Source organism: Pseudopodoces humilis, chromosome 32, assembly GCF_049639895.1.
Source record: "Pseudopodoces humilis isolate 2021_Gansu_Grassland_sample_001 chromosome 32, ASM4963989v1, whole genome shotgun sequence".
Lineage (NCBI taxonomy): Eukaryota > Metazoa > Chordata > Aves > Passeriformes > Paridae > Pseudopodoces > Pseudopodoces humilis.
Window position 1 is genome coordinate 1,005,808 of NC_142231.1, and position 24,483 is coordinate 1,030,290.

General features: G+C 62.3%; 3 protein-coding genes across 9 annotated transcripts; 1 reads left to right on the forward strand and 2 right to left on the reverse strand.

The window, feature by feature from the left end:
- Positions 1 to 567: 567 nt before the first annotated feature.
- Positions 568 to 4,107, reverse strand: CNPY2 (canopy FGF signaling regulator 2). Of its 2 annotated transcripts, none has more exons than XM_014260620.2 (6): positions 4,044 to 4,107; positions 3,112 to 3,270; positions 2,640 to 2,755; positions 2,367 to 2,564; positions 2,179 to 2,275; positions 568 to 984 (listed from the first exon to the last, which is right to left on the reverse strand). In XM_014260620.2, exons 2-6 carry the CDS (start codon positions 3,248 to 3,250, stop codon positions 941 to 943), a joined length of 594 nt encoding a protein of 197 aa, XP_014116095.1. In that variant the 5' UTR covers positions 3,251 to 3,270; positions 4,044 to 4,107; the 3' UTR covers positions 568 to 940. The 2 variants fall into 2 exon arrangements, with proteins under 2 accessions (XP_014116095.1, XP_005532016.1); XM_005531959.3 differs by lacking the exon at positions 4,044 to 4,107 and adding an exon at positions 3,948 to 4,028.
- Positions 4,108 to 4,860: 753 nt separating this feature from the next.
- On the reverse strand, positions 4,861 to 21,808 carry PAN2 (poly(A) specific ribonuclease subunit PAN2). 6 transcript variants are annotated; one of them, XM_088068769.1, is made up of 26 exons: positions 21,682 to 21,808; positions 19,277 to 19,562; positions 16,062 to 16,231; positions 15,857 to 15,977; positions 14,956 to 15,033; positions 14,597 to 14,864; positions 13,057 to 13,399; positions 12,253 to 12,349; positions 11,642 to 11,761; positions 11,421 to 11,540; positions 11,218 to 11,346; positions 10,913 to 11,112; positions 10,448 to 10,587; positions 10,081 to 10,187; positions 9,675 to 9,773; positions 9,172 to 9,248; positions 8,508 to 8,649; positions 8,219 to 8,356; positions 7,579 to 7,638; positions 7,412 to 7,502; positions 7,175 to 7,332; positions 6,936 to 7,079; positions 6,330 to 6,509; positions 6,121 to 6,214; positions 5,841 to 6,038; positions 4,861 to 5,112 (listed from the first exon to the last, which is right to left on the reverse strand). In XM_088068769.1, the coding sequence occupies exons 1-26, from the start codon at positions 21,687 to 21,689 to the stop codon at positions 5,078 to 5,080; spliced, it is 3,603 nt and encodes a 1,200-aa protein (XP_087924895.1). In that variant the 5' UTR covers positions 21,690 to 21,808; the 3' UTR covers positions 4,861 to 5,077. The 6 variants fall into 6 exon arrangements, with proteins under 6 accessions (XP_087924895.1, XP_087924894.1, XP_005532017.1 ...); XM_088068768.1 differs by having other exon boundaries at positions 10,448 to 10,590; XM_005531960.3 differs by lacking the exon at positions 21,682 to 21,808 and adding an exon at positions 20,619 to 20,694 and having other exon boundaries at positions 10,448 to 10,590.
- Positions 21,809 to 22,356: 548 nt separating this feature from the next.
- IL23A (interleukin 23 subunit alpha) lies at positions 22,357 to 24,367 on the forward strand. The gene is made up of 4 exons (XM_005532024.2): positions 22,357 to 22,561; positions 23,363 to 23,461; positions 23,995 to 24,120; positions 24,224 to 24,367. The coding sequence occupies exons 1-4, from the start codon at positions 22,391 to 22,393 to the stop codon at positions 24,362 to 24,364; spliced, it is 537 nt and encodes a 178-aa protein (XP_005532081.1). The 5' UTR covers positions 22,357 to 22,390; the 3' UTR covers positions 24,365 to 24,367.
- Positions 24,368 to 24,483: the final 116 nt, after the last annotated feature.

Below are 24,483 nucleotides of genomic sequence, written 5' to 3' on the forward strand. Positions count from 1 at the left end.
CTGCATGTGGGCACGGTGGCTTGAGGCAATGGGCTGTGGCATGACCCTGGCTCCGCGGTGACGTCACGGAGTGACGTGTCACCGTCCCCGCTGAGCCCAGGGCATTGTCCCGCTGGCCCCGGTGGCGCGGGTGACACCATGGAGTGACCTGGGGTGACGGGTGCCAGGAGAGGGGCAGAGCCCTCCTGCTGCTCCTGCACCCTGGCCGGGTGACATCGGGTGACACCGGCCACGGCCCAGAGGCCAGAACCCTCACACAGCCCTCACATGGCGGGCTGCCATGACACAGCGTGCCAGCTCGGAGCCAGAACCCCCACGGGGGTGTGACACGAGGTGACACAGGGTGACACGGGGTGACCAGCCACAGCCGAGGGGCCGGACCCCCGTGGTGCTCCCGCAGTGGCAGGGCTGGGTGACTTGGGGATGACACAGAGCCACGGGCCGACCACTGTCCCTGCCCCACGGCTGAGCCACGAGGGGCCAACACTGCCCTCGAGGGAGCTCGAGCCACTGGGGACACGTGGGGACACTGCTGTCCCCCACCCCACACGCACACCAGACCGGAGCTGCCCTCGGGTGGGCCCACGGCCCCTTTATTGCCTGCAGCAGGGAGGGGGGTCCCCAAACCCCCCACCCATGGGGGGCTGAGCCCCAGCGTCTCCCCCGCGTCCCCCAGCAGCGGGGCAGGAATGTCCCTGAAATGTCCCTGCAGGAGCGAGGACGTGGCCCCGGCCCCGTGGCTGTCCCGGTGTCCCCGGACGGGGAATAAATAGGACGGGAGCTCCGCACGGGGTGAGGCAGCGGCTCCGGAGCTGTGGAGGTCCTGGCAGATCCGTCTGTCCCGGGGACACCCCGCTGGGTCCCGGGGACACCCCGCTGGGTCCCGGGGACACCCCGCTGGGTCCCGGCGCTGTCCCGGTCCCTGCTCCGGAGGAGGCAGTCACAGCTCGTCGTGTGGGATGTGGAGCGCGTGGTCACACAGGTCTGCGGGGACAGCAGGGGACAATCAGGGTGTGGTGGAGCCCTGGGGGACCCTCAGGGTGTGGTGGAGCCCAATGGAAGTTCTGGGATATGCTGGAGGCCCATAGGACTCCCAGGATATGACAGAGCTGTGGGACCTTCCATGCCCAGAGCCCCGTGGGACCCTCAGGATGTACCAGACTCCAGGACATGACAGCCCTGTGGGACACATCAGAGCCCCTATGACAAATGACAAATGCGGCTGTTTGGACACAGCCACAGCCTGGCCTGTCCCTGCTCTGGCCCCAGCGCTGCCGGATGCAGGAGGAGCCCCAGGAGCAGCTGTCGAGACCCTCAGGATCCCCTGGGATTGCCCTGATGGCTGTGCCAGGTACAAAGGGATCTGCCCTGGCCCCGTCCAGGGCCCCATCCAGGACTGGAGTGGCCCAAAGGTCACGTCGTGCCCTGACCTGGGTGTTTGTGAGCTGGAAATAGCCCCAGAACGGGGACAGGGCCATTGGATGTGCCAGGAGAGGCCACAGAGTCAGCACAGCAGCTGCCCTGGCTCGGCCCCAGCATCCCAAAAAAACCCCAGTGGCAGCAGAGTCCGGGCACTGGGCTGCGATGGGGTGCTGGGATTTGGGGAAGAACCTGCAGCTCCTCCCTGCTTTGGGCTGGCAGCAAATCCCATCCCAGGACCGACAGAGCAGCCACAACCCCTGAACAGCAAGAGAGACCCCCAGGACAGTCCCTGCTCTGGGCCTGGTATCTCCTCCCATTCCAGCACTGATGGAGCACAAGAGACCCCCAGAACAGCAGGAGAGACCCCTTGGGACGGCCTGAGCTCTGGGCCGGCAGCAAACCCCATCCCAGCAGCAATGGAGCAGATCCAGCCCCTGGAACAGCAGGAGAAACTCCCTGGAACTGCAGGAAAGGCCCCCAGGGACAGCCCCTGCTCTGGGTCAGTATCTCCTCCCATCCCAGCACTGACAGAGCAGGAGAGACCCCTGGAAGAGCAGGAGAAACCCCCTGGGACAGCAGCAAAGATCCCCAGGGACAGCCCCTGCTCTGGGCTGGCATCTCCTCCCATGCCAGCACTGATGAGACCCCCAGAAGAGCAGGAGAGACCCCCTGGGACAGCCCCTGCTCTGGGCAGGCATCTCAGCACCAACAGAGCAGCCACGACCCCAGGAGCGGCAGCAGAGCCCCCCAGCTCACCCGTCCTCTTGCTGCAGAGCCGGTCCTTGACGTTCTCAGCCTCGTGCGAGAGAAACTCGATGAGCTCATCCTCGTATTCCTCAGCGATGCTCTCGCACTGCAACGGGACACGGCAGCGGTGACACCGCCGGCCCGCAGGAGCCCCAGTCCCACCCACGCCCCCAGGACTCCCCTGTCCCCTCACACACCGCGAATTTCAGGCTGGAGGTCACATCCCCGTCGAATTTGACTCCGGAAAGGTCCATCTTGGTGCCGTCGTGGGAGATGACCCGGACGTAGCTCTTGCGGTGCGTGGCCGGATCCACCTTCTCGCCGTACTCCTTCATCTTCTCGCACACGCGCTCCAGCAGCTCCGTCAGGTGCGCCTCCGAGCGAGCGTACGGCACCTGCAGCCCCCGGGGAGGGGTCAGCGGCGTCCCCAGGAGCGGCACGGGCAGCGGGGACACCGCCAGGGGCCTCACCTCCACCACCGACTGGCTGCCGTCGGGGTTGATGCGGAACGAGCCCATCTGGATGGTTTTTCTGGGATCCACCTGGGCGATCTCCCACTCCAGCTCGTCTACCAGCGCCCGGCAGGCTGCGGGGGACACGGCGCCATGGGAGACCCGGCACCCGCGCTCCTGTGGCTGCCCAGAGCCAGACTGGTGTGACTGGGGCAGACTGGGATGGAGCGTGTGTGGGGAGACCCTCAGCTTGTCCCCAGGCACGGTGAGCTGCTCCCAGTGGACGCCCCCAAGCCCTGTGCCACCGCCCTGGACTGTGCCACCCTGGCCTGTCCCCCTGTCCTGTCTTGCTGTCTCCTCTGTCCCTGTCCTCATTGTCCCTGTTCTGCCTTTTCTCCCCTTTCCCACTTTGTCCCACCCTGTCCCCCCATCCTGTCCCACCCCACCTGGTCCCCCGTGTCCCACACGGTCCCCCCGTGTCCCCCTGCACCTCCGCAGTGCAGGTCCTGGCTCCGGCGTGCTCCGGCCGTGGGCAGCAGCGATGCCAAGGCCAGGGCCAGGCCGAGCAGGGCCAGGATGTGGCCCCTCATCCTCAGGACTCCGCAGATTCCCGGGATCCGGCCCCGCATCCTCAGGGCTCCGCTGTCACCTGCGGACGCGGGGCAGCTCCAGCGGCTCCGCTGTCCCCACAGCCCAAGGGCCATCCCTGCCCTGCCCGGCCCCTCCCGGACCCCCGAGCCCCGCAGAGCCCGGCTCTCCTGGGGGCTTCATCCACGGCGTTCCCCTTCCCGGTCTGCTCTGAGTCCCGTTAGTGCCCCTGGACCCTACAGAGCCCCATCCCCTATAGGGCAAAGCCCAGAACCCCACAGAGCCCCCTCCCCTATAGGGCAGAGCCCAGAGCCCCACAGAAATTCCTTCACTACAGGGCACAGCCCAGAGCCCCACAGAAATTCCTTCACTATAGGGCACAGCCCAGAGCCCCATGGAGCCCCACAGAGCCCCTATAGGACAGAGCCCAGAACCCCCACGGAGATTCCTTCACTACAGAGCAGAACCAAGAACTCCCACAGACCCTCCTCCTCCTCCGCAGCCCAGAGCCCGGAGCGCCTACAGAGCCCCCTCCCCTATAGGGCAGAGCCCGGAGCGCCTACAGAGCCCCCTCCCCTATAGGACAGAGCCCGGAGCACCTACAGAGCCCCCTCCCCTATAGGACAGAGCCCGGAGCACCTACAGAGCCCCCTCCCCTATAGGGCAGCGCTCAGACGCCCCCACAGAGCCCCCTCCCCTCCGGGATCCCCCCACCGCCCCCTATGGACCCCATCGCACCCCCGAGGCCCGGGTCCGGTCGAGTCGTCCCGTGCAGCGCCCCTCCTCCCGAGCCCCGGGCCCGGCCGAGTCCCCCCCGTCCTGCGCCCCCCGTACCGGCCGCTCTCCCGTCCCGCTCCCACCGCCCCCCACACCGACCGGCTGCCCCCGGGCTGCCCGCGGCTCCGCCCGTCCCGGCGCGCCCCCCCGGCCCGCTCCGCCGCGGGGCACGGCCGCTCGGAGCGGGCGGCGACAGAGCCGGGCAGGGCGGAGGAGCCGGTCGGACCGGTCAGGACCGGCAGGGGCGGCTCCTCGGGCGGCGGCGGGGCCGTCCCGCGAGCAGGCGGCGCCGCGGGCAGCCCGGGACGGGCGCTGAGGGCCCCGCCGCTGCCAGCCCCCGGCCGCGTGGCGCTCGGCCCCGACTGGGCGGGGTCTGCTGTGGCTCCGCCCCCTGCGCCGGCCTGGCCACGCCCCCGCCCCGGCTCAGCCGCGTCCCGGGACCGGGAGCGATCCGAGACCGGGTCCGGGTCCGTCCCGCCGTGCCCCCGGTCTGAGCCCCGATCCGAGACCGGGTCCGGGTCCGTCCCGCCGTGCCCCCGGTCTGAGCCCCGATCCGAGACCGGGTCCGGGTCCGTCCCGCCGTGCCCCCGGTCTGAGCCCCGATCCGAGACCGGGTCCGGGTCCGTCCCGCCGTGCCCCCGGTCTGAGCCCCGATCCGAGACCGGGTCCGGGTCCGTCCCGCCCTGCTCCCGGTCTGAGCCCCGATCCGAGACCGGTCCCAGTCTTTCCTGCCGTGTCCCCGGTGCCAGCCCCGATCCGGGACGCTCCCGTCTTGTCCCGGTCTGGCTCCCCCGTGCCGTGTAGCCGACCCCGGTCCCGGTCATTCCCGCCGTGCTCCCGGTCCCGCCCCCCGGAGCCAAGCAGGACACGGTGGCACGGGGGTCCGAGGCTGCTTTATGAGGGCGCCCGGGCCGGCGGGCGAGCGGGGCGGGGGGAGGGCAGTGCTTCCCGGTACCGGCAGGAAAACGGGAGCCCCGGGGCGCCGGGCCCGGGGCGGGGGTCGGGCGGGTCGGGGACAGCCCCGGCCCCGCTGCTGGTTCCAGTTCCACCGTGTCCGCCTCTCCCGGCGCTGCTCCAAGCGGGGGCTCCGGTCACAGGGCCAGCACGGGGGGGAACACGGCCCCGTCTGCGGGGACACGGCGGGGTCAGAGGGGACAGGGTGGGGACAGAGGGGACACGGCGGGGTCAGAGGGGACAGGGTGGGGTCAGAGGGGACAGGGTGGGGACAGAGGGGACAGGGTGGGGTCAGAGGGGACACGGCGGGGTCAGAGGGGACACGGCGGGGTCAGAGGGGACAGGGTGGGGTCAGAGGGGACAGGGTGGGGACAGAGGGGACAGGGAGGGGTCAGAGGGGACACGGCGGGGTCAGAGGGGACACGGCGGGGTCAGAGGGGACAGGGTAGGGTCAGAGGGGACACGGCGGGGTCAGAGGGGACACGGCGGGGTCAGAGGGGACACGGCGGGGACAGAGGGGACACGGCGGGGTCAGAGGGGACACGGCGGGGTCAGAGGGGACAGGGTGGGGTCAGAGGGGACACGGCGGGGTCAGAGGGGATAGGGTGGGGACACGGAGAAGGGACAGAGGGGACACGGCAGGGACAGAAGCGACAGGGTGGGGACAGAGGGGACACGGCGGGGTCAGAGGGGACACGGCGGGGACACGGAGAAGGGTCAGAGGGGACACGGCAGGGACAGAAGCGACAGGGTGGGCACAAAGGTGACACTGCGGGGACAGAAGGGACACGGAGAAGGGACAGGGGGAGGGGGCAGTGGCCAGGGGGGAACACAGCCCCCTCTGCAGGGACACCGCGGGGGGAGAGGGGACACAGGGAGGGGGTGGCAGTGCCATCTTACGCTTGGGGCTGCTCTGGCTGTCGGGCTCGGGCACCTTCCAGTCCAGCTTGCGGCCCTTCTCGTAGAGCCCCTTGAGCACCTTCCGGAACTCCTCGGGCTCCGAGCCCTGCGGGCTCAGCTCCAGGTACTTGCGGTACAGCTGCAGCGCCGTCCGCGCGTCCTCGATGCTGTCGTGGGTCTCCCCCTGGATCTTCAGGTCTGCGGGGACACCCCTCGCTCAGCTCGGGGGGGATCCGGGGGGGATCCGCCCCTTCCCGGATCCAAGGGTTCGGCCACTGACCCAGGAAGTACCAGGCGAGGAAGCGCAGGGAGATCATCCTCTTCCTCGGGATGTGGAACAGGTACACGGTGTCGATCACCTGGTCCTTGGGCACCTGGGGAGGGGACGGGGTCCTGCTGTCGGGGCAGGGGGGCTGCAGACCCGACCTGACCCCTCCCAGCCCCACCCCAGCCCCCCACCGTGGCCAGGGAGGGGGCTCAGGCTGTCACCATCAGGTTGATGACACGGAAGTCCTTCTGCAGCCCGTGGCCCACGAACTTGACGCCCACGTCGATGAGGAAACGCAGCTTCAGGTAGGTGGATTTGAGGGTGGTCAGGTGCTTGGAGGAGATCTTGGCATCCAGGTCTCCTGGCTTGATCCCGGAGTACTGGGTCAGGTAATCCACCACCTGCAGAGACCAGGGCACCTGGAGGGGGCTGGCAGGACCCAGGGGCTCCTCCTCCCCCCCAGTTCCCCTGTCAGCACCCTGAGGAGGGGGCTGGTGTGCCCCAGGTGACCCTGGAGCACAGAGGTGTCCAGGTGAGGACATGGGAGTCCAGGTAGGTCACCACAGAGGACACACGAGTCCATGGGGAGCACCTGGGTGTCTGAGTGAGGTCACCATGGAGAACACGGGAGTCCAGGTAAGGTCACCAAAGGGGACAAAGGAGTCCCTGGAGAGCACCCAGGTGTCCATGGGGAGCCCCCAGGTGCCCAGGTGAGTTCACCGTGGAGAACACAGGTGCCCAGGTGAGGTCACTGTCACTGGTAGAGGAGGTCCATGTCCTTCCTGGGGACCTGGGGAGCTGCGTGAGGCCAGGTGGACACCCCATACCTGCTCCTGGGTGGAGATGTAGTCATCGATGAAGGGGACGCCCTCGTTGGGGCCCTGCCCACGCACACAGGTGATCCGGGCCACCGACATCTGGCTGGGCTTGATGGTGGACTTGGTGCCATCACTGCGCAGCTCGGCCTCCTCCTGCCACCAGGGACGGCAGACGTGGTGACCAACAGCCCCAGAGGGGCCGTCCCTGTCCCCCTGTCCCCCCTGTCCCCACCCCAGGGCCCCCCCACCTCGTTCAGCGTGACGAACTCGGCGTCCAGCCCCACCAGGTCTCCTGCCTGGGGCATCTCGTTCAGCATGAGGGGGATGAAGGTGGCGTGGCACTTGCGCTGCTTGCGGGCCAGCGAGGCTTCAGCCAGCAGGACGCTGGCCTCGATGGGGTTCTTGACTGTGCAGGGAAAGGGGAAGGAGCTCAGCGGAGCCGCGGCGGCGCCGGCCCCGCCGCCACTTCCACGCCGGGCACTCACTGACGAGGTTGTACTTGGCGTTGAGGTTCCTCCGGGCGTAGTAGAGGATGGCTGGAACCTTCCAGCTCATGTCAAACTGCACAGCCTCGCACTGCAGGGGAGGGGGGACGGTCAGGGGCGGCCTGGGTGGCTCCACGGGGTGGCCACGGTGTCACCTCGGTGCTCACCTTGTCCACGGGCTCGATGAGGAAGTCGTTGAAGAGGTACCACTGCTGGTGTGTGACTCCCTGGGGGGAAAGGCACAGCCTTAGGGGCCCCCCCAGGCCGGAGCAGTGACTCCTCTGCCCAGTTACCAGGGAAAGGAGGGTGTGACGATGCCATGTGGGAACCCCCGCCCTTCCTGGGACACCGTGGGGAAATCCCTGCTGCCCTGGGTGGTGACAAAGGACACAAAAGGATTGGGCTGGACTGGCTCCGGGCTCTGCCCAGCTCCCGAGCAAAACTCCAGGGAGATGCAAGAGATAAGAGACCGGGATGGGGCCTTGACACACTCTGGGAACTCCTGGCTTGGGCATCTCCAGCAGAAACCAGGACTGCCCAGACCAGCCCTTTCCTCGGGAAGGGAGATGACGTCCTTGCCCTTACCTGGAAGTACAAGGACAAGCTGGCACCGTGCCCGTGGCCAGGAGGAACCAGCCTGAGTGGGTGTGGGAAGAGGGTTTCTCCAGCCCTTCCCTCCCCGTGAGGGGCCCCAGCAGCTCTTGGCACCTTCAGCCAAACACTCAAGGCTTGGCTCGAGAGACCCGGGAATGACGGATCCCCCTCGGTGAGGCTCCCGGAGCCCGTGGGGGTCCTGCAGGCTCTCACCTCCTTCCGCTGGTGGTAGGTCTCTCCCACCTTGATGTGCCCCACCAGGCTGCCCCCGGTGCGCGAATCCAGGATGTGAACCACGGTGGCCATCAGGTCGTAGATGTACACGGACTCGGGGTCGTCCATCGGGCTCAGCTGCGGGAGGAACCGCGAGCGTCCGAGCCCCCAGACCACCGGCCTGGACATTTCCCTGCTCCCCTGAGTTAACTCCTCATCATCTCTCTCAGCAGAAAGTGGTTCTGAGGCAGCTCTGTTCCCACAGCCCCACGTGCCCCTGTCGCTTTACCTCATCGCTCTCGCTCCAGTTGCTCACGTCGAGCTCTTTGCTCTTGGTCAACCTCATCTTGATGGCGTGAGGGATCCAAATGTTCTTCAGTTCCTCCACAGAAGCATACGAATGCCCCGTGTCGGGGTTCCCCAGATCCTTCCTGCACAGACAATCATGGAAAGCTGAGCTGGAGGGAGATGTCACCCAGGCCAGGACTCCCCACCCAGTTGAATCCTAAAATTTCTGTGGGAAGCTGGAGCTGCCTGGAGCAGGACTCTGGAGGTGCTCAGCCAATGTGGTTTTGGGGCTTTTGTCGGTCAGAAAAGGGACACGAGGTTGGGGGCTCAAAAAGAGGTGGGTGACAAAGGGGATGTGGTGCAGCCTCAGACAGGCAGGGTGTCAAATCAACGTAATTTAGATGTGAAATAGCCCAGAGAATCACCCAGGAGGTGTCACTGCTCAGAGGCACCACCCCAGGAACAGAATCCCAGAATCCCTGAGGTTGGAAAAGCTTTCCAAGACCATCAAAAGTCCAACCTCTGGCCAATCCCCACCTTGTCACCCAGACCAGAGTGCCACATCCTGTTATTCCTTGGGCACCTCCAGGGATGGTGACTCCAGCGCCTCCCTGGGCAGGACCAAACTCTTTCCATGAAGAAATTCCTCCTGAATTTCTACCTACCACTCCCCGAGAGTGATCTCCTTTCCCTTGGTGATGTCGAAGCCTCCTCTCTTCATCATGGCTTTCTGGAAGGAATACTGGCAACGAAACACAGGCAAGCATCAGCACACGGTGACAGGCCAGCCCCGGGGACACGTGGGTGACACAGCCAGGCCAGGAGCAGGGAAAACACAGGGTGTGACAGTTGGTGATAGGGGAAAAAGCAAGGGAAACCCAAAGTCCCAAGGTCACCGCTTCGGTGCTCCCGGGGGACTGGGGGGGAAGGACAAAGTGACTCCTGCAGTCCCTTCAGCTCTGCCACGCCAGGAGATCTCGTCTTTTCCAACTGCAAAGGTGCAGACCGTGCCACAGGCATGACCTGATTGCACCGGGGTCCTCTGTGAGCACGGCTCAGGTGGAGGGAGAGAGGCCAGAGACAGCGAGAGCAGAGCCAAAACCTCGGCGGGGCCGGGCAGCGCAACCCCCGCGGGCCAGGAGAACCGGCCCCCGAGTGTCTCCCCCACCTCAGCCTGTGTCTTCCAGAAATCTGCCTCCTTGGAGCTGTTCACCTCACAGTTAATGACCAGCACGTCCGGCAGGCAGCGGATGTTCCGGGTCTGCACCTGCGGGGAGAGCGGGAGATGGAAACGAGCAGGATTTGGGACATCCGCCGACACCTCGGCGTGCATCCCTGGGGGCACTTCCAGGACAACAGGGCTGCTCCAGCAGCTCCTGGGGGGTTGTTTCTCCCTGCTGGATCCTTGCCCTTGCGAGAGGAATTCACAGAACCCAGGGAATACCCCGTGGCTGCCAGGAACCGAATCTCTGGCATCCGCTCAGGAGGTTTCCTGGTGACTCACGGAGAAAAAACTGCCCCCCTCACGCCCGTGTCCCACACCCCTCACGCCTGTCCCCCACTCCCAGGCTCACCGTGGGCTGGTATTTCTCACAGTTCTCACACCAGGCTTGCGTGTTCTGCTCCAAGCAGATGCTGCGCTTTAAAATTTGGGCGAATTCGTAATCCTTGGCTGGTTTTTCTGGAGGGAGAAAGGAGAATAACGTCACCTCCCCAGCACACAAACCTTGACCAGCTGAGCTCAGCCAAACCTCTGGGGTTTTCCTCGCAACCACCAGCCAGAAGGTCAAGCCCCAAACGTGTCTTTCTGAAGCCAAAAGCTGGGCTGGTTGGAAACCCACCCCTGGAGCTGAGGCAGCTCCTGGCTGCGGGTGTGTTCCAGCTGGAAAAATCACGGATAACGAACCCCACCCAGCTGGGGGTGCTGGGCCCTGCTGTTACCGGTGCTGTCGGGGTAGGAGAGGGTGAAGAGCAGCGTGGAGGACACACGGACGGTTTCCTTCCCGCAGCGACACATGCTGCAGTTCTCCATCTCACAGCTGAACAGCTGCCCGATGACCGAGTCCCCCGAGGAGCCAAAGCTGCTGGAAAAACAGCACTGGGATCAACAGAGATCCCTAAGCTGGGGACCCACAGCTCAGGCTGCACAGGCTCCCAAATTCCAGCAGATTTTGGGGAATCAGCCATCCAAGCAATCCCGACCCCCTGAGCCCCTCTGGAAGCTCAGCTGGTGCCCTCTGTAAAGCCCCAAACCTCCTTTAGCGGGGCAGAGGCTGCAGTTCCCACGGATCATGGATCCCTCGGGGCATGAGTGGCACAAAAGTTTCCCCAGGGATGGGTGGGGGTCTCTGGGGACCTGTCCCCCTCCCCAGCTGGGTCATTCCCGGTGCCATTCCCGGGCCTCACCTGCTGCCAGCCCCCCGGTAGGCCTGGGGTCCCTCCTGCTCCTGCGTTTCCTGGTGCAGCTGAGTCAGGATGAAACGGTTCCAGCTCTGAATCAGCCGCCCCAGGTTCACCTTCCCCGTGGCTTCGTCCGAGTCTGCCAGGATCAAGCCCAGCGCCGATGCCTCCGGGATGGTGCGGAAAGCCCGCAGAAAGTTGCTCCCCTGGGCATGGGGCAAGAGCAACGTGTCACCGAGGTCAAGTGACGGGAGTTTCCATCACCAGCACCGCTCCCGTTCCTCTGCCGTGACCCTCTGGGCAGCCCAGACCTGGCAGGGGTCTCCTCGGGACAGGTCCAGCATGTGGAAGAGCAAACCCAGCTCGCAGCCCAGGCAGAATTCCTTCTGGCACAGGTGGTTCTGCACCAGGCAGCGGACTGGCTCCAGGAAATACAGCACCTGGCAGAGACCCAGCGGTCAGGGGGGTTCTGGGGGGGCCACGGGGGTCTGGGTGGGACCGGAGCAGCTCCCACCTGGATCATGCAGTTGCAGTAGGCGTTGGGAATGTGGGGCTCCAGCCCCGCAAACAGCGTCTTGTTGTAATGCTTGAAGTCAAAATCCTCCAGCCCCAGCTTGGAGTATTTGATGGTGACCTGAGCAGAGAGGTGAGAGGTGAAACAAACACCTCCCCACGCCCCCCGTGGGACCCCCGGTGCTCCCCACCGTGCCCCAGAGCACCCCCCAAGGCCACCACCTTCCTGTACTTCTTGGCCACCCTGTAGAGGTGCGGCTCCTCCTCGCGCCCGATCGGGGACTCGGGGACTTGGCTGAAGGTGTCAAACTCGTTGTCCATCTCCTTTAACCGATAAGGAATCTTGGAGAAGGGAGAGAGAAGGGGTGAGCAGCTGAACCCTGAGGCAAGGAGAAGCCCCACAGGCAACTCCTGGGTTTTCCTGCCTCCCTGAATGAGCAAAGGGATCCACCAGAAGGGAGTGGGGCCCTCCCTGGACCTGCACGAGGCCTCCGCACCTTCCTGCTCGCAGGGATTTGTCACTGTGGGAAAGCACAGGGGCAGTGCTTTCCCAAGGGCGAGGGACGTGCCATGAACCTCCCAACCGGACAGCTCAGACCTTCCCTGCCCACAGAGCCACGGAGGGATGGGACTGGGAAAACTCCATCCCTTTCCCTGCTCAGGAGAAGCTGCCGTCTCCAAACCACACCTGCAGCGTCCCAAGGGAATTCCACCTCTTGTCCCCATCCCTGAAAGCTCGGGGATCCCTCAGCACACGGAGAGCTCCGTCCTTTCCCAGGCTGCAGAGCTCCACCCTCCCAAAATGCCCAAAATTCCCTCCTGGGAGTGGGTACCTGGTTACGGAGCTTGGTCCTGGGGTTTGGGGCGTAGCCGATGAATCCCACTTTCTTCATGGTGCGCAGGATCTCGGGATCGACCGGGGGGGCTCGCCTGGAAACACCCCCTGACTCAGAGCAGCATCTCTCACCCACCCTGAGGGTGGTCCTGAGCACTGCCCCCTCCTCAGCCCTTCCCCAGGCTTGTTTTCCATCCCTCCCAGGGCAGCAGAGGTGTTGGGAAGAGGGAAAAGGAGATCCCACGTGGGCAGAGCCAGGATCCCAGTGGGAGGGAGGGAGCTTGGACCGTGTCCCACCATCCTCACACCTGCCCAGGCACAGCTCCACTGCAGGGACCTCATCTGGGGTTTACAGGCAAGCAGGAACGATGCCTTCAGTGCTTTAGTGTGAAACTCTAAACTCCATGGCCTGCCAGCTGCTGTTTTCCCATTTTATTCAGGAAAACAATTCCTCTCTAGGCCTGAAACTCAAGGACACCTGCTTGTCTCAGGCCCCCAGAGATGGAAACAACAGTGAATTGAGGGAGGGGGGGAAACTTGGAGTAAATTACTTCATTACCTGAAACTAACTGGAGGATTAACCCCTGATTTGCAAATGGACCAAACTTAAAATCATCTGAAAAACCATCTTTAGTGTAACCCCTCGGAGGCTTTTGAGCGCCCACGGTGCACCTACTGAAAACCTTCAACAAATCCCCACTTTTATTCTCTTTAATCTTGTCTAGCCTCAGTTTTAGGCAGCCACTCCAAGGCAAGAGCTACCCTTTCCCGAGCCGTTTTCCCGGGAGAAGCCGGGCATTACCGCGGCGCCGGCGCGGAGTTGGCGGCGGGCCAGTCGGAGAGCAGCGCGTCGCTGGTCAGCGGCACCGGGATGAGCGACAGCGGCACCAGGTCCTGGTTCCAGTCCAGGTGTGGCAGCGTGTCCACCATGCAGGGCAGGGCAAAGTCGGTCTCCCGGGAGTAGGCGTTGAAGGTCACCTCCGGAGAGTCGGCCCAGAGGTGGACGCAGCCCTCGGAGTCGCCGAAGGCCAGCGCCTGCTTGCTGGCCGACACGTCGAAGGTCATGATGAGCGGCCCCACGGTGTTGACGTGGAAGATGTCGGCGGGGTTGGCCAGCCCGGTGGGCTCGCAGAACTGGCACTGGCCTGGCAAGAGGGAAAAGGGGCACGGCGAAGTGGGAATCGGCTCCTGGTGGCACGCAGGTCTCGCGCCACGGGAAGTGGCTGGACGCGGGGCAGCGGCACTCGGACGATCATCGTGGAACGTTCTGAGTGGGAAGGGAGCCACAAGCTCCTGGCCCAAAGGACAAGCCCAAAACCTCCCCAGTCCCCAAATCCCGACACCTGAGAGCGTTCTCCAAGCACTCCCTGACCTCCACAATCATGGAATATTCTGAGCTGAAAGGAACTCACAAGGATCAAAGTCCTGGGTAAGACAAGCCCAAAACCTCCCCGGTCCCCAAATCCCAACACCTGAGAGCGTTCTCCAAGCATTCCCTGACCTCTCAAATAATGGAATATCCTGAGCTGAAAAGAGCTCACAAGCATCCTCGAGTCCAACTCTTGGCCCAGCACAGGACAAGCCCAAAAATTCCTCAGATCCCCAAATCCCAATAGCTCAGAGCATTGTCCAAACAACCCCTGACCTCCACAATCATGGAATATTCTGAGCTGAAAGGAACTCACAAGGATCAAAGTCCTGGGCAAGACAAGCCCAAAACCTCCCCGGTCCCCAAATCCCAACACCCGACAGTGTTGTCCAAACACTCCAGGACCTCCAGAGTCATGGAAAATCCTGAGTGGAAAGGAACTCACAAGGATTCTCCAGTCCAACTCCTGTCCTTGCACAGGACAAGCCCAAAAATTCCCCAAATCCCCAAATCCCAACACCTGTTTAAGGATTTGAGAGCATCATCCAAACACTCCCTGACCTCCAGGATCACGGAATATCCTGAGCTGCATGAGACCCACAAGGATGAAAGTCCAACTCCTGTCCTTGCACAGGACACTCCAAAATCCCACCCTGTGCCTGAGAGCTCTGCTCAAACACTCCTGGAGCTCTGGCAGCCTTGCGACCGTGACCAAGAGCCTGTTCCATGCCCAGCCACCCTCTGGAGGAAAAACCCTTTCCCAAAATCCCATCTAAACCCCTTCTTGCGAGGTCTCCCCTCATCCTGCTCTGCTCCAGGCTGAATCATCCCACGGGATCCTGGAGGAAAAACCCTTTCCCAAAATCCCATCTAAACCCCTTCTTGCGAGGTCTCTCCTCATCCTGCTCTGCTCCAGGCTGAATCATCCCACGGGATCCAACCCTGAACCTGGGGACAGCGGAGCTCCCCGCACCTGTCTGGGAGATGATGGCCAGGCGGGAGGTGTAGGTGGGGATGAAGCGGAGGAAGAAGGGGTCGATGTGGACCTGCAGGGGGGTGGTGGCCCTCATCATCCGCAGGTCGTACACCTTGAGGAAGCGGTCGCAGGCCAGGCCGTTCATGCGGCTGGAGAAGCCGCAGGTCACCAGCAGGTTCCCGTGCACGTCAAAGTCCGACAAGCTCCCGGAGTGGGCGTCGAACTCGTGCTCCACCGCGAAGGTGCGCAGGTCGCGCAGGGACACCTGAGAGGGGACGTCCTGGCCGTGGCCACCCGGCCTCTGGAGCTCCGGGAAGAGCCCAAATCCCGGGATATCCCCCCTGAACTGGAGTTACCTTGCCCGAGGTGTGACCGCAGAAGAAGAAGCGGTTGGATTGCCTCATGATGGTGATGCCTGGCACCTCCACGGTGTACTGGGAAGGGAAGAGAAGGGATGGAAGGGAAGAGAAGGGATGGAAGGGAGGGAAGGGGGAAGGGGGAAGGGGGAAGGGGGAAGGGGGAAGGGGGAAGGGGGGAGGGGGAAGGGGGAAGGGGGAAGGGGGAAGGGGGAAGGGGAGGGAGGGGGGGGGGGGGAAGGGGGGGAAGGGGAGGAGAGGGGAAGGGAGGGGAGGGGGGGGGAGGGAAGGGGAGGGAAGGGAAGGGAAGGGAAGGGAAGGGAAGGGAAGGGAAGGGAAGGGAAGGGAAGGGAAGGGAAGGGAAGGGAAGGGAAGGGAAGGGAAGGGAAGGGAAGGGAAGGGAAGGGAAGGGAAGGGAAGGGAAGGGAAGGGAAGGGAAGGGAAGGGAAGGGAAGGGAGGGGAGGGGAAGGGAAGGGAAGGGAAGGGAAGGGAAGGGAAGGGAAGGGAAGGGAAGGGAAGGGAAGGGAAGGGAAGGGAAGGGAAGGGAAGAGAAGAGAAGAGAAGAGAAGAGAAGAGAAGAGAAGAGAAGAGAAGAGAAGAGAAGAGAAGAGAAGAGAAGAGAAGAGAAGAGAAGAGAAGAGAAGAAAAGAGAAGAAAAGAGAAGAAAAGAGAAGAAAGGAGAAGAAAGGAGAAGAAAGGAGAAGAAAGGAGAAGAAAGGAGATGAGCAGGGAAGAACAGGGAAGAGAAGAGAATAAAAGAGAAGAGAATAAAAGAGAAGAGAAAAAAAGAGAAAAAAAGAGATGAGCAGGGTAGAACAGCGAAGAGCTGAAAAGAGCAGAAAAAAGCAGGGAGAAATCCCAGAGCGAAGCTCCAGGGAGCAGCCCCCAGCCCGGCCGCACCTTCTGCGTCTCCTGGACGGTGCCGAGGTCGATCTCGAGGACGTGGTTCTGCAGCCCGGCCACCAGCAGGGTGTTGTTGTCAGTCAGCAGGAGGCTGTGCATGTCCTCGGATTCATCCATGCTGGGGGACACGCAGGACACCCTCAGGCTCCTGCCCGGCTCCGGGAGGGATCCGGGAAGGGCTGGAAGGGCCAGGAGCACTCACAGGTAGTCGAAAATGATGAGGCCGCCCCGGGACAGGTACTTGAGGTTGGTTTTGGTGAGGAAGAGGACGCCGTTCTCCAGGCTCTGGATCTGGCGGATGTCGTCGCTGCTGTTCACCTGGAAGGACGAGTAGCGCTCCAGCGTCGGCCCGAAGAAGGAGGTGGCGTGGCCCTGAAAGCAGAGGGGACAGGGATGTCACAACCCCACGTGCCAGGGGGGTGTGACACAGCCCAGCCTGGCTAATTGATCCCTAGAATTATATAATTATATAATATATTAATACATAATTATATATTAAATATATAAATATATATTATTTATAAATATAAATATTAATTATAAATAGATATTAAAATTATATATTATATATTATTATATAATTATATATGTAATTATACATTTAATTAATAGTTATTATAGTTATTATAATATAATTATATAATATAGAATTATAATATATAATTAATTATAAGAATTATAATAATTATTATAATACTTGCAATTATAATTATATAATTATATACAATATATATATTATATAATAATACTTATTATACTTATTATACTTATTATAATTATATAATATATAATTATAATATATAATTAATTATAATAATTATTATTATCATTATTATAATACTTATAATTATAATTATGTAATTATTATATTATATATTATTTAAAATATTATTTGTAAATATTCTTATTTTAATGCTAAAGTATTAATATTAATATTTTATATTGATAACATTTAATTAATATTAATTAATCATATTATTATATTATTAATATAATGAATGCTATTAATAATATAAAGATAATGTTAACATATTAATTTTAAATGTTAAAAATTCTTATTTAAATATTAAAATATTAATAATAGTTTTTTATATTAATAGAAATTTAATTTATATTAGTTAATAATAATACTATTATAATATTAATATAATTAATACTATTAATAATATAAAATAATATTAAATATTATTTTAAATATTAAAAATTCTTATTTAAATAATAATATTAAAATTTTAAAAATTCATTATTTAGATATTAAAATATCCATATTAAAATTAAAAATTCTATATTTTTCAGCTCCTGTAGTGCTTTGTGCATAACTCTAAAACTCCACAGCCTGTCAGCTGCTGCTCTCCCCTTTCCTTCAGACAAAACAATTCCTCTCTGGGCCTGAAACTCAAGGACACCTGACTGGCTCAGGCCCTGAAAAACGCAAACAAAAAGTGAATTGGGGGGAGCAAAGCGGAGCGAAATGTGATTGAATTCCCTGCAGCTGTCATTCAATTCAACTTTGATCTGAGACACTCGTGCTTGTTGTGGCCTCTGTGAGGCTCCTGCACCGCCCAAGGTGTTTCCTTTGAAGGGTTTTCAATAAATACCTGTTTTTATCCTTTCGTTCTGGTCCAGGAAACCTCTCCAGGCATCACCGGATGAGTTTTGCTCTCCTTCCCAACCCACCCTGTCCTGCCACCCCATCAAACCTCAGAGCCTCCCCAGGGATACCCAAAACCTCCCCAGGGATACCCAAAACCTCCCCACAGCTGCCCAAAACTTCTCCAGAGCTTCCAAAAACTTCTTCAGAGCTTCCAAAAACCTCTCCAGAGCACCCAAAAACCTCTCCAGAGCTTCCCAAGCCTCTCCAGAGCTTCCCAAGCCTCTCCAGAGCACCCAAAAACCTCTCCAGAGCTTCCCAAGCCTCTCCAGAGATTCCCAAACCTCTCCAGAGCTTCCCAAACCTCTCCATTGCTTCCAAAAAGCTCTTCAGAGCTTCCCAAAACCTCTTCAGAGCTTCCAAAAAAATCTCTCAAGCTTTCCAAAATCTCTCTAGAGCTTCCCAAACTTCTCCTGAGCTTCCCAAACCTCTCCTGAGCTTCCCAAACCTCCTGAGCTTCCATAAAACCTCTCCAGAGCTTCCCAAACTTCCCCAAAGCTGCCCAAAACCTCTCCAGAGCTTCCCAAACCTCTCCAGAGCTTCCAAAAAAACCTCTCCAGAGCTTCTCAAACATCTCCAAAGTGTACAAAAACCTCTCAAGCTTTCGAGAAACCTCTCCAGAGCTTCCATAAAACCTCTCGAGCTTCCATAAAACCTCTCCAGAGCTTCCCAAAACCTCTCCAGAGCTTCCCAAACCTCTCCAGAGCTTTGAAAACTTCTCCAGAGCACCCAAAAACCTCTCCAGAGCTTCTATAAAACCTCTTGAGCTTCCCAAACCTCTCCTGAGCTTCTATAAAATCTCTCCAGAGCTTCCCAAAACCTCTCCAGAGCTTCCCAAACCTCTCCAGAGCTTCCCAAAACCTCTCCAGAGCTTCCCAAAACCTCTCCAGAACACCCTAAAACCTTTCCAGAGCTTCTAAAACCTTTCCAGAGCTTCTAAAACCTTTCCAGAGCTTCTAAAACCTCTCCAGAGCTTCCCAAACCTCTCCAGAGCTTCCCAAACCTCTCCAGAACACTCAAAAACCTCTCCAGAACACCCAAAAACCTTTCCAGAGCTTCTAAAACCTCTCCAGAGCGTTCAAAATCTCTCCAGAGCGTCCAAAATCTCTCCAGAGCTTCCAAAACCTCTCCAGAGATTCCCAAAACCTCTCCAGAGATTCCCAAAACCTCTCCAGAACACCCAAAAACCTCTCCAGAGATTCCCAAACCTCTCCAGAGCTTCCCAAGCCTCTCCAGAGCTTCCAAAACCTCTCCAGAGCTTCCCAAAACCTCTCCAGAACACCCAAAAACCTTTCCAGAGCTTCTAAAACCTCTCCAGAGCTTCCCAAACCTCTCCAGAGCTTCCCAAAACCTCTCCAGAACACCCAAAAACCTCTCCAGAGCTTCTAAAACCTTTCCAGAGCGTCCAAAATCTCTCCAGAGCTTCCCAAAACCTCTCCAGAGATTCCCAAACCTCTCCAGAGCTTCCAAAACCTCTCCAGAATACCCAAAAACCTCTCCAGAGCTTCCAAAACCTCTCCAGAACACCCAAAAACCACTCCAGAGCTTCCATAAAACCTGTCCAGAACACCCAAAAACCTCTCCAGAGCTTCTAAAACTTCTCCAGAGCTTCCAAAATCTCTCCAGAGCTTCCAAAACCTCTCCAGAACACCCAAAAACCTCTCCAGAACACCCAAAAACCTCTCCAGAGCTTCCATAAAACCTCTCCAGAGCTTCCATAAAAAACCTCTCAAGCTTCCCAAACCTCTCCCGAGCTTCCCACCTACCCCGTGGTTGCCAACCCACAGCATCTCCTCGTGCAGGTCGAAGTGGGAGACGGAGACGGGCACGCCGACCTCGGAGACGGCGGTGTGCAGCTCGCTGTACATCCCCTCCATCAGGTGCACCGACTCCGGCACCGGGAGCCCCTCCAGGGACACCCCCTCGGGGTCCAGCTCCACCAGGTTGGGGTTCAGGTGCGGGTCCAGCACCGGCTCCAGCGCGGGGTGAAGCGGCGGCGCGAACTCGGCCAGAGAGGGGTTGAGCCCTTCGAAATTCATGGTGAATGCCGGCCTTGGGGAGGGAAAAGGGAGCGGGATCGGTGCTCGGGGACACCGGGAGAGCTTGGAATGGGGGGTGGGAACGGCGGCGGGAATCTCCCGGGGGATGAGGCTGTGAAATCCCGGAGATCGGGGATCAGAGCGCCGGGAGCTGCCGGGGGAAGGGGCCTGGGGTGGTCACAGGGTACCGGGAACGGGTCTCAGGGCATCGGGAACGGGTCTCAGGGCATCGGGAACGGGTCTCAGGGCACCGGGAAGGGGTCGCAGGGCACCGGGAAGGGGTCTCAGGGTACCGGGAAGGGGTCACAGGGCACCGGGAAGGGGTCTCAGGGCATCGGGAAGGGGTCTCAGGGTACCGGGAAGGGGTCACAGGGCACCGGGAAGGGGTCGCAGGGTACCGGGAACGGGTCGCAGGGTACCGGGAAGGGGTCTCAGGGCACCGGGAAGGGGTCTCAGGGCATCGGGAAGGGGTCTCAGGGTACCGGGAAGGGGTCGCAGGGTACCGGGAAGGGGTCGCAGGGCACCGGGAAGGGGTCTCAGGGCACCGGGAAGGGGTCTCAGGGCACCGGGAAGGGGTCTCAGGGCATCGGGAAGGGGTCTCAGAGTACCGGGAAGGGGTCAGAGGGCACCGGGAAGCATCCAGGGGAAGCGGGAGGCAGCCCAAGATACCAGGGAGCCTCCCGGGGATACCGGGAAGCGGTCCCGGAGCACGGAGCAAACTCCAGGGAAAGCGGGCAGTGGTCCCTGGGCACCGGGCAGGGGTCCCTGGGCACCGGGCAGTGTCCCTGGGCACCGGGCAGGGGTCCCTGGGCACCGGGCAGGGGTCCCTGGGCACCGGGCACCCTCCCGTGGAGCCAAACCGGGCCCCGGCCCGCCCCCGGGGCTTCGGGCCAGCTCCGCACCCGCCGCCTTTATCACCGCTGCCCCACACCGAACGCGCCGGCGGGATCGGCGGTATCAGCGGCCGCAGTCCCAGGCGGGGCCGGGCGGGGCGGGGGGGGCCCGGCCCGAGCGGCCGCTCCCACCGAGCCCGGAGCCGCCACCCACAAGCCGCCGCGCGCGCCGTTACCGAGCCGCCGCGGGCAGGGCCGCGCCAGGGCCGCGCTGCCGGGCTCGTCCCGCTGCGCCGCCGCGGCCGGGCCGGGGCCGGGGCCGCTCCCGCCGTCGCTACGGCAACCGCGCCCCCTGCCCGGTAAACCGGGCCCGCCCCGGGCCGCCGACCAATGGCAGCGGCGAGCGCTGGGAGCCAGCCAATCGGCGCCCGAGGGGGGCGGGACTAAGCGGCGCGGCGGGACGGGGCGGCGCACGGGTCAAAAAGTGTGAAATCGGCTGGTTTCGCGGCGGGGCCGCCCCGGGGGGAGTCCCGGGACCCCCGGGCCCCTCTCAGACCCCTGAGAGGTGGCACTGGTGACACGTGCGGCCTGTAGGGTCCCACGGGTGTCACGCAGCACCCTACGAGAGCCTCCGGTGTCCAACGGATGTCACAGAGCAGCCCGCGGCATCCACGGTGCCCGCGGGTGTCGCGCAGCGTCCTCTGGCACCCCTCGGGGTCCCCAAGTGTCCCCAAGTGTCCCTTGGCATTCCACAGCGTGCACTGGGGTCCCACAATGTCCCATGGGGTTCCAAAGTGTCCCCAGATCCCCTTCAGCGTCCCTTGCTCTCCTCTGCCATCCCGCAGTGTCCCACGGGGTCCCCGGAATCCCAAAGTGTCCCCAAAATGTCCCAGCGTCCCCAATGTCCTGGCATTTCACGGTGTCCATCGGTGCCCCACGAGGTCCCACGGTGTCCTCTGCCACCCCACGGGGTCCCACCACGCCCAAAGGGGTCCCGCGGTGCCCCACGGGGTCCCAAAGTGACATTGGCACGCCACAGGATCCTAAAGTGTCCCCAAATGCCCCACAGTGTCCCGCGGGGTCCCTCAGTGTCCCTCAGTGTCCCACGGGGTCCCCCGGCACCTCACTGAGTTCCAGTGAGTGCCAAATGTTCCTCAGTGTCCCTTGCACTCCCCTGGCATCCCACAATGTCCCTCAATGTCCCACGGTGTCCCTCAATGTCCCTCGGTGTCCCTCAGTGTCCTATGGGGTCCCCTCAGTGTCCCTCAGTGTCCCTCAGTGTCCAGTGGGGTCACTCACTGTCCCATGGTGTCCCCTCGGTGTCCCTCAATGTCCCTCGGTGTCCCTCGGTGTCCCCTCGGTGTCCCTCGGTGTCCCCTCGGTGTCCCCTCGGTGTCCCCACGGTGTCCCTGAGTGCCCCACGAGATCCCCGAGTGTCCCAAACTCCCGGCAGTGTCCCCGCCCGGTGCCATCCCCGTTCCCCGGTGCCCCCGGTGCCCGCGGTGCCCGGGGAAGGCCGGGGGCAGCCCCGGCGGGCGGAGCGGGAAGCGCCGGGGACCGGAGCCGCCGGGATTGCACGGCCCGGTGACCGAGGGGACAGCGAGGGGACAGCGAGGGGACAGCGAGGGGACACCCGCACAACACCGGCTTGGACACGCCGGGGATCCACCGAGGTGACCCCGCCGCGGGGCTCTCACCGGGGCAGCCCAGGTGGAGCGAGGGGGAGCCCCGGTGCCGGTGGGTGTGGATGTCGGTGCCGGTGCCGCTGCCGGTGCCTCCCATCCCGTCAGGAACTGCCCCGGGTTTTCCTGCCCGTCCCATCCCATCCCAGCCCGTCCCGGTGCGGCGGGGCTCAGCCCGGGGACCCCGGCCCGGTATCGGTTCTGCTTTCGAGGGGAGGCGGCGGCGATTTCGCAGGGGCGGGAGCCACCTGCCCCGGGATTCCCCACCTGCCGCCGCCCCATAAGAGCCCGGTGGCGGCGCCGGTGGCGGCACAGACCGACCTGCGATGGCTCCGCTCCGCCGCCTCTGCCTCCTCCTGGCTCTGCTGCTGCCGCCTCCCGCGGCACCGGCACCGGCACCGGCCCCGCTCCGCCGCCCGGACTGGGCCGCCTGCAGGATCCTGTCCCGGGAGCTGTCGCGGCTGCTGGCGGCCGTCAAAGAGCCGCCCTCGGCGCTGGTGAGCTCGGGGGGCTCGGCCGGGGTACCGGGGGGTTCAGCCGGGGGGACCGGGGGGCTCAGCCGGCGGTACCCCGGGGTACAGCCGGGGATAACGGGGGGCTCAGCCGGGGGTACCGGGGGACTGGGCCCGGGATACCGGGGGGTCCGGCCGGGGACACAGGGGTTCAGCCAGGGGCACCGGGGGGCTCGGCCGGGGTACCGGGGGGTTCAGCCGGGGATAACGGGGGGTTCAGCCGGGGGTACCGGGGGGTTCAGCCGGGGGTACCGGGGGGCGCGGGCGGGGTACCGGGGGGTCCAGCCGGGGATAGGGGGGGGCTCAGCCGGGGGTACCGGGGGGTTCAGCCGGGGATAACGGGGGGCTCGGCCGGGGATACCGGGGGGACTCAGGCCGGGGCAGCGGGGGGGGCTCGGCCGGGGTACCGGGGGGTTCAGCCGGGGATAACGGGGGGTTCAGCCGGGGGTACCGGGGGGTTCAGCCGGGGATACCGGGGGGCTCGGCCGGGGTACCGGGGGGTGCAGCCGGGGATACCGGGGGGCTCAGCCGGGGTACCGGGGGGCTCGGCCGGGGTACCGGGGGGCTCGGCCGGGGTACCGGGGGGTTCAGCCGGGGATACCGGGGGGTTCGGCCGGGGGCACCGGGGGGTTCAGCCGGGGGTACCGACGGCTCGGCCGGGGGTACCGGGGGCTCGGCCGGGAGCAGCGGGAAGCACCGGGGGGAGCGGGCCGGAGTTGGACCGGAGGTTCGGGGTCCCCCCGGCGGTGCCGGGACGCGTGGGGACCCCCCCGATCCCCGCTCCAGGACGGGATGCAGCTGCTGGAGGAGGACCCCCAGAATTGGCCCCCCCGGATCCGCTGCAGCGACGCCTGTGACCCCCTGACGCTGGAGACCAACAACACGGTACCGGGGGACCGGGGGGCAGCCGGGGGGACCGAGGGGGGCTGCGGGGGTCCCGGGGCGGGGTCAGAGATGTTGGGGGTTCGCTTGGGCATCCCAGGTGTCCCTGGGGGTCCCAGGGGTTCAGGGGATGCTGAGGGGTTTTCCCGGGGTTCCCAAGGGTGTCTGGGGGTCCTAGGGGCTCTCAGACATGTCTCGGGGGGGGTCCAAAGGATGCTCTGAGGTCCCGGGGATGTTGTGGAATGTGCCGGGAGTTCCCAAGGATGCTGAAGATGCACCTGGGGCTCTCAGGGGTGCCTGGGGGTCCCAGGGATGCACCTGGGGGGTCTCAGAGGGGTCCCAGGGATGCTGGAAGACGCGCTTGGGAGGTCCCAGGGATGTCTGAGGGTCCCAGGGGTGCTGAGGATGCGTTTGGAGGTCCCAGAGGGGTCCCAGGGATGCCGAGGAAAGCGCCTGCGGTTCCCACGAGTGCCCGGGGGTCCCGGGGTGCAGCTGGGGGGGTCCCGGACCCCCATCTCACCCCCCGCTCTCCGCAGCGCTGCCTGCAGCGGGTCCACCAGGCGCTCCAGCACTACCGGGACCTGCTGGGCTCCGACATCTTCCAGGACCAGCCCCAGCCCCAGCTGGAGACCACGATGGAGCAGCTGCTGCGCCACGTCCAGGTGAGGAACCGGGGGCTCGCAGGGATCCCGGGGGCTCGCAGGGATCCCGGGGGGAGCCCAGGCGCCCCTCAGCCCCTCCCCTGACCGCGCTGTCCCCCCGCAGGAGGGGCACGGCCGCCCCCCCCGGCACCCCCTGGCCCCCACCGCGGTCTGGGCGCGGCACCTGGCGCGGCACCTGGCGCTGAAGCGGCTCCGCTCCTTCGCCGCCGTCATCAGCCGCGTCTTCAACCACAGCGCCCGCTGAGCCCTCCGGACACCGCCCCCCAGCCCTTATTTATTCCCCCTCGCCGAGGGGTTATTTATGATGCGCGACATTCCCCCTATTTATCTCGGGTATTTATGGGTTTCTAATAAAGCTCCGAC

What these genes read in the sequence shown, in the direction of transcription:
- CNPY2 (XM_014260620.2), bottom strand. Translation starts at nt 3,250, where the DNA reads ATGCGGGGCCGGATCCCGGGAATCTGCGGAGTCCTGAGGATGAGGGGC. An exon ending in GCAGCCAGTCGGTGGTGGAG is followed by an intron (nt 2,565 to 2,639) that starts GTGAGGCCCCTG and finishes CGGGGGCTGCAG; the next exon opens with GTGCCGTACGCTCGCTCGGA. An exon ending in CCTCCAGCCTGAAATTCGCG is followed by an intron (nt 2,276 to 2,366) that starts GTGTGTGAGGGG and finishes GTCCCGTTGCAG; the next exon opens with TGCGAGAGCATCGCTGAGGA.
- PAN2 (XM_088068768.1), bottom strand. An exon ending in GCGGTCACACCTCGGGCAAG is followed by an intron (nt 14,865 to 14,955) that starts GTAACTCCAGTT and finishes GTCCCCTCTCAG; the next exon opens with GTGTCCCTGCGCGACCTGCG. An exon ending in ACTGGAGCGAGAGCGATGAG is followed by an intron (nt 8,357 to 8,507) that starts GTAAAGCGACAG and finishes TTCCTCCCGCAG; the next exon opens with CTGAGCCCGATGGACGACCC.
- IL23A (XM_005532024.2), top strand. Translation starts at nt 22,391, where the DNA reads ATGGCTCCGCTCCGCCGCCTCTGCCTCCTCCTGGCTCTGCTGCTGCCG. An exon ending in AAGAGCCGCCCTCGGCGCTG is followed by an intron (nt 22,562 to 23,362) that starts GTGAGCTCGGGG and finishes TCCCCGCTCCAG; the next exon opens with GACGGGATGCAGCTGCTGGA. An exon ending in AGCTGCTGCGCCACGTCCAG is followed by an intron (nt 24,121 to 24,223) that starts GTGAGGAACCGG and finishes GTCCCCCCGCAG; the next exon opens with GAGGGGCACGGCCGCCCCCC.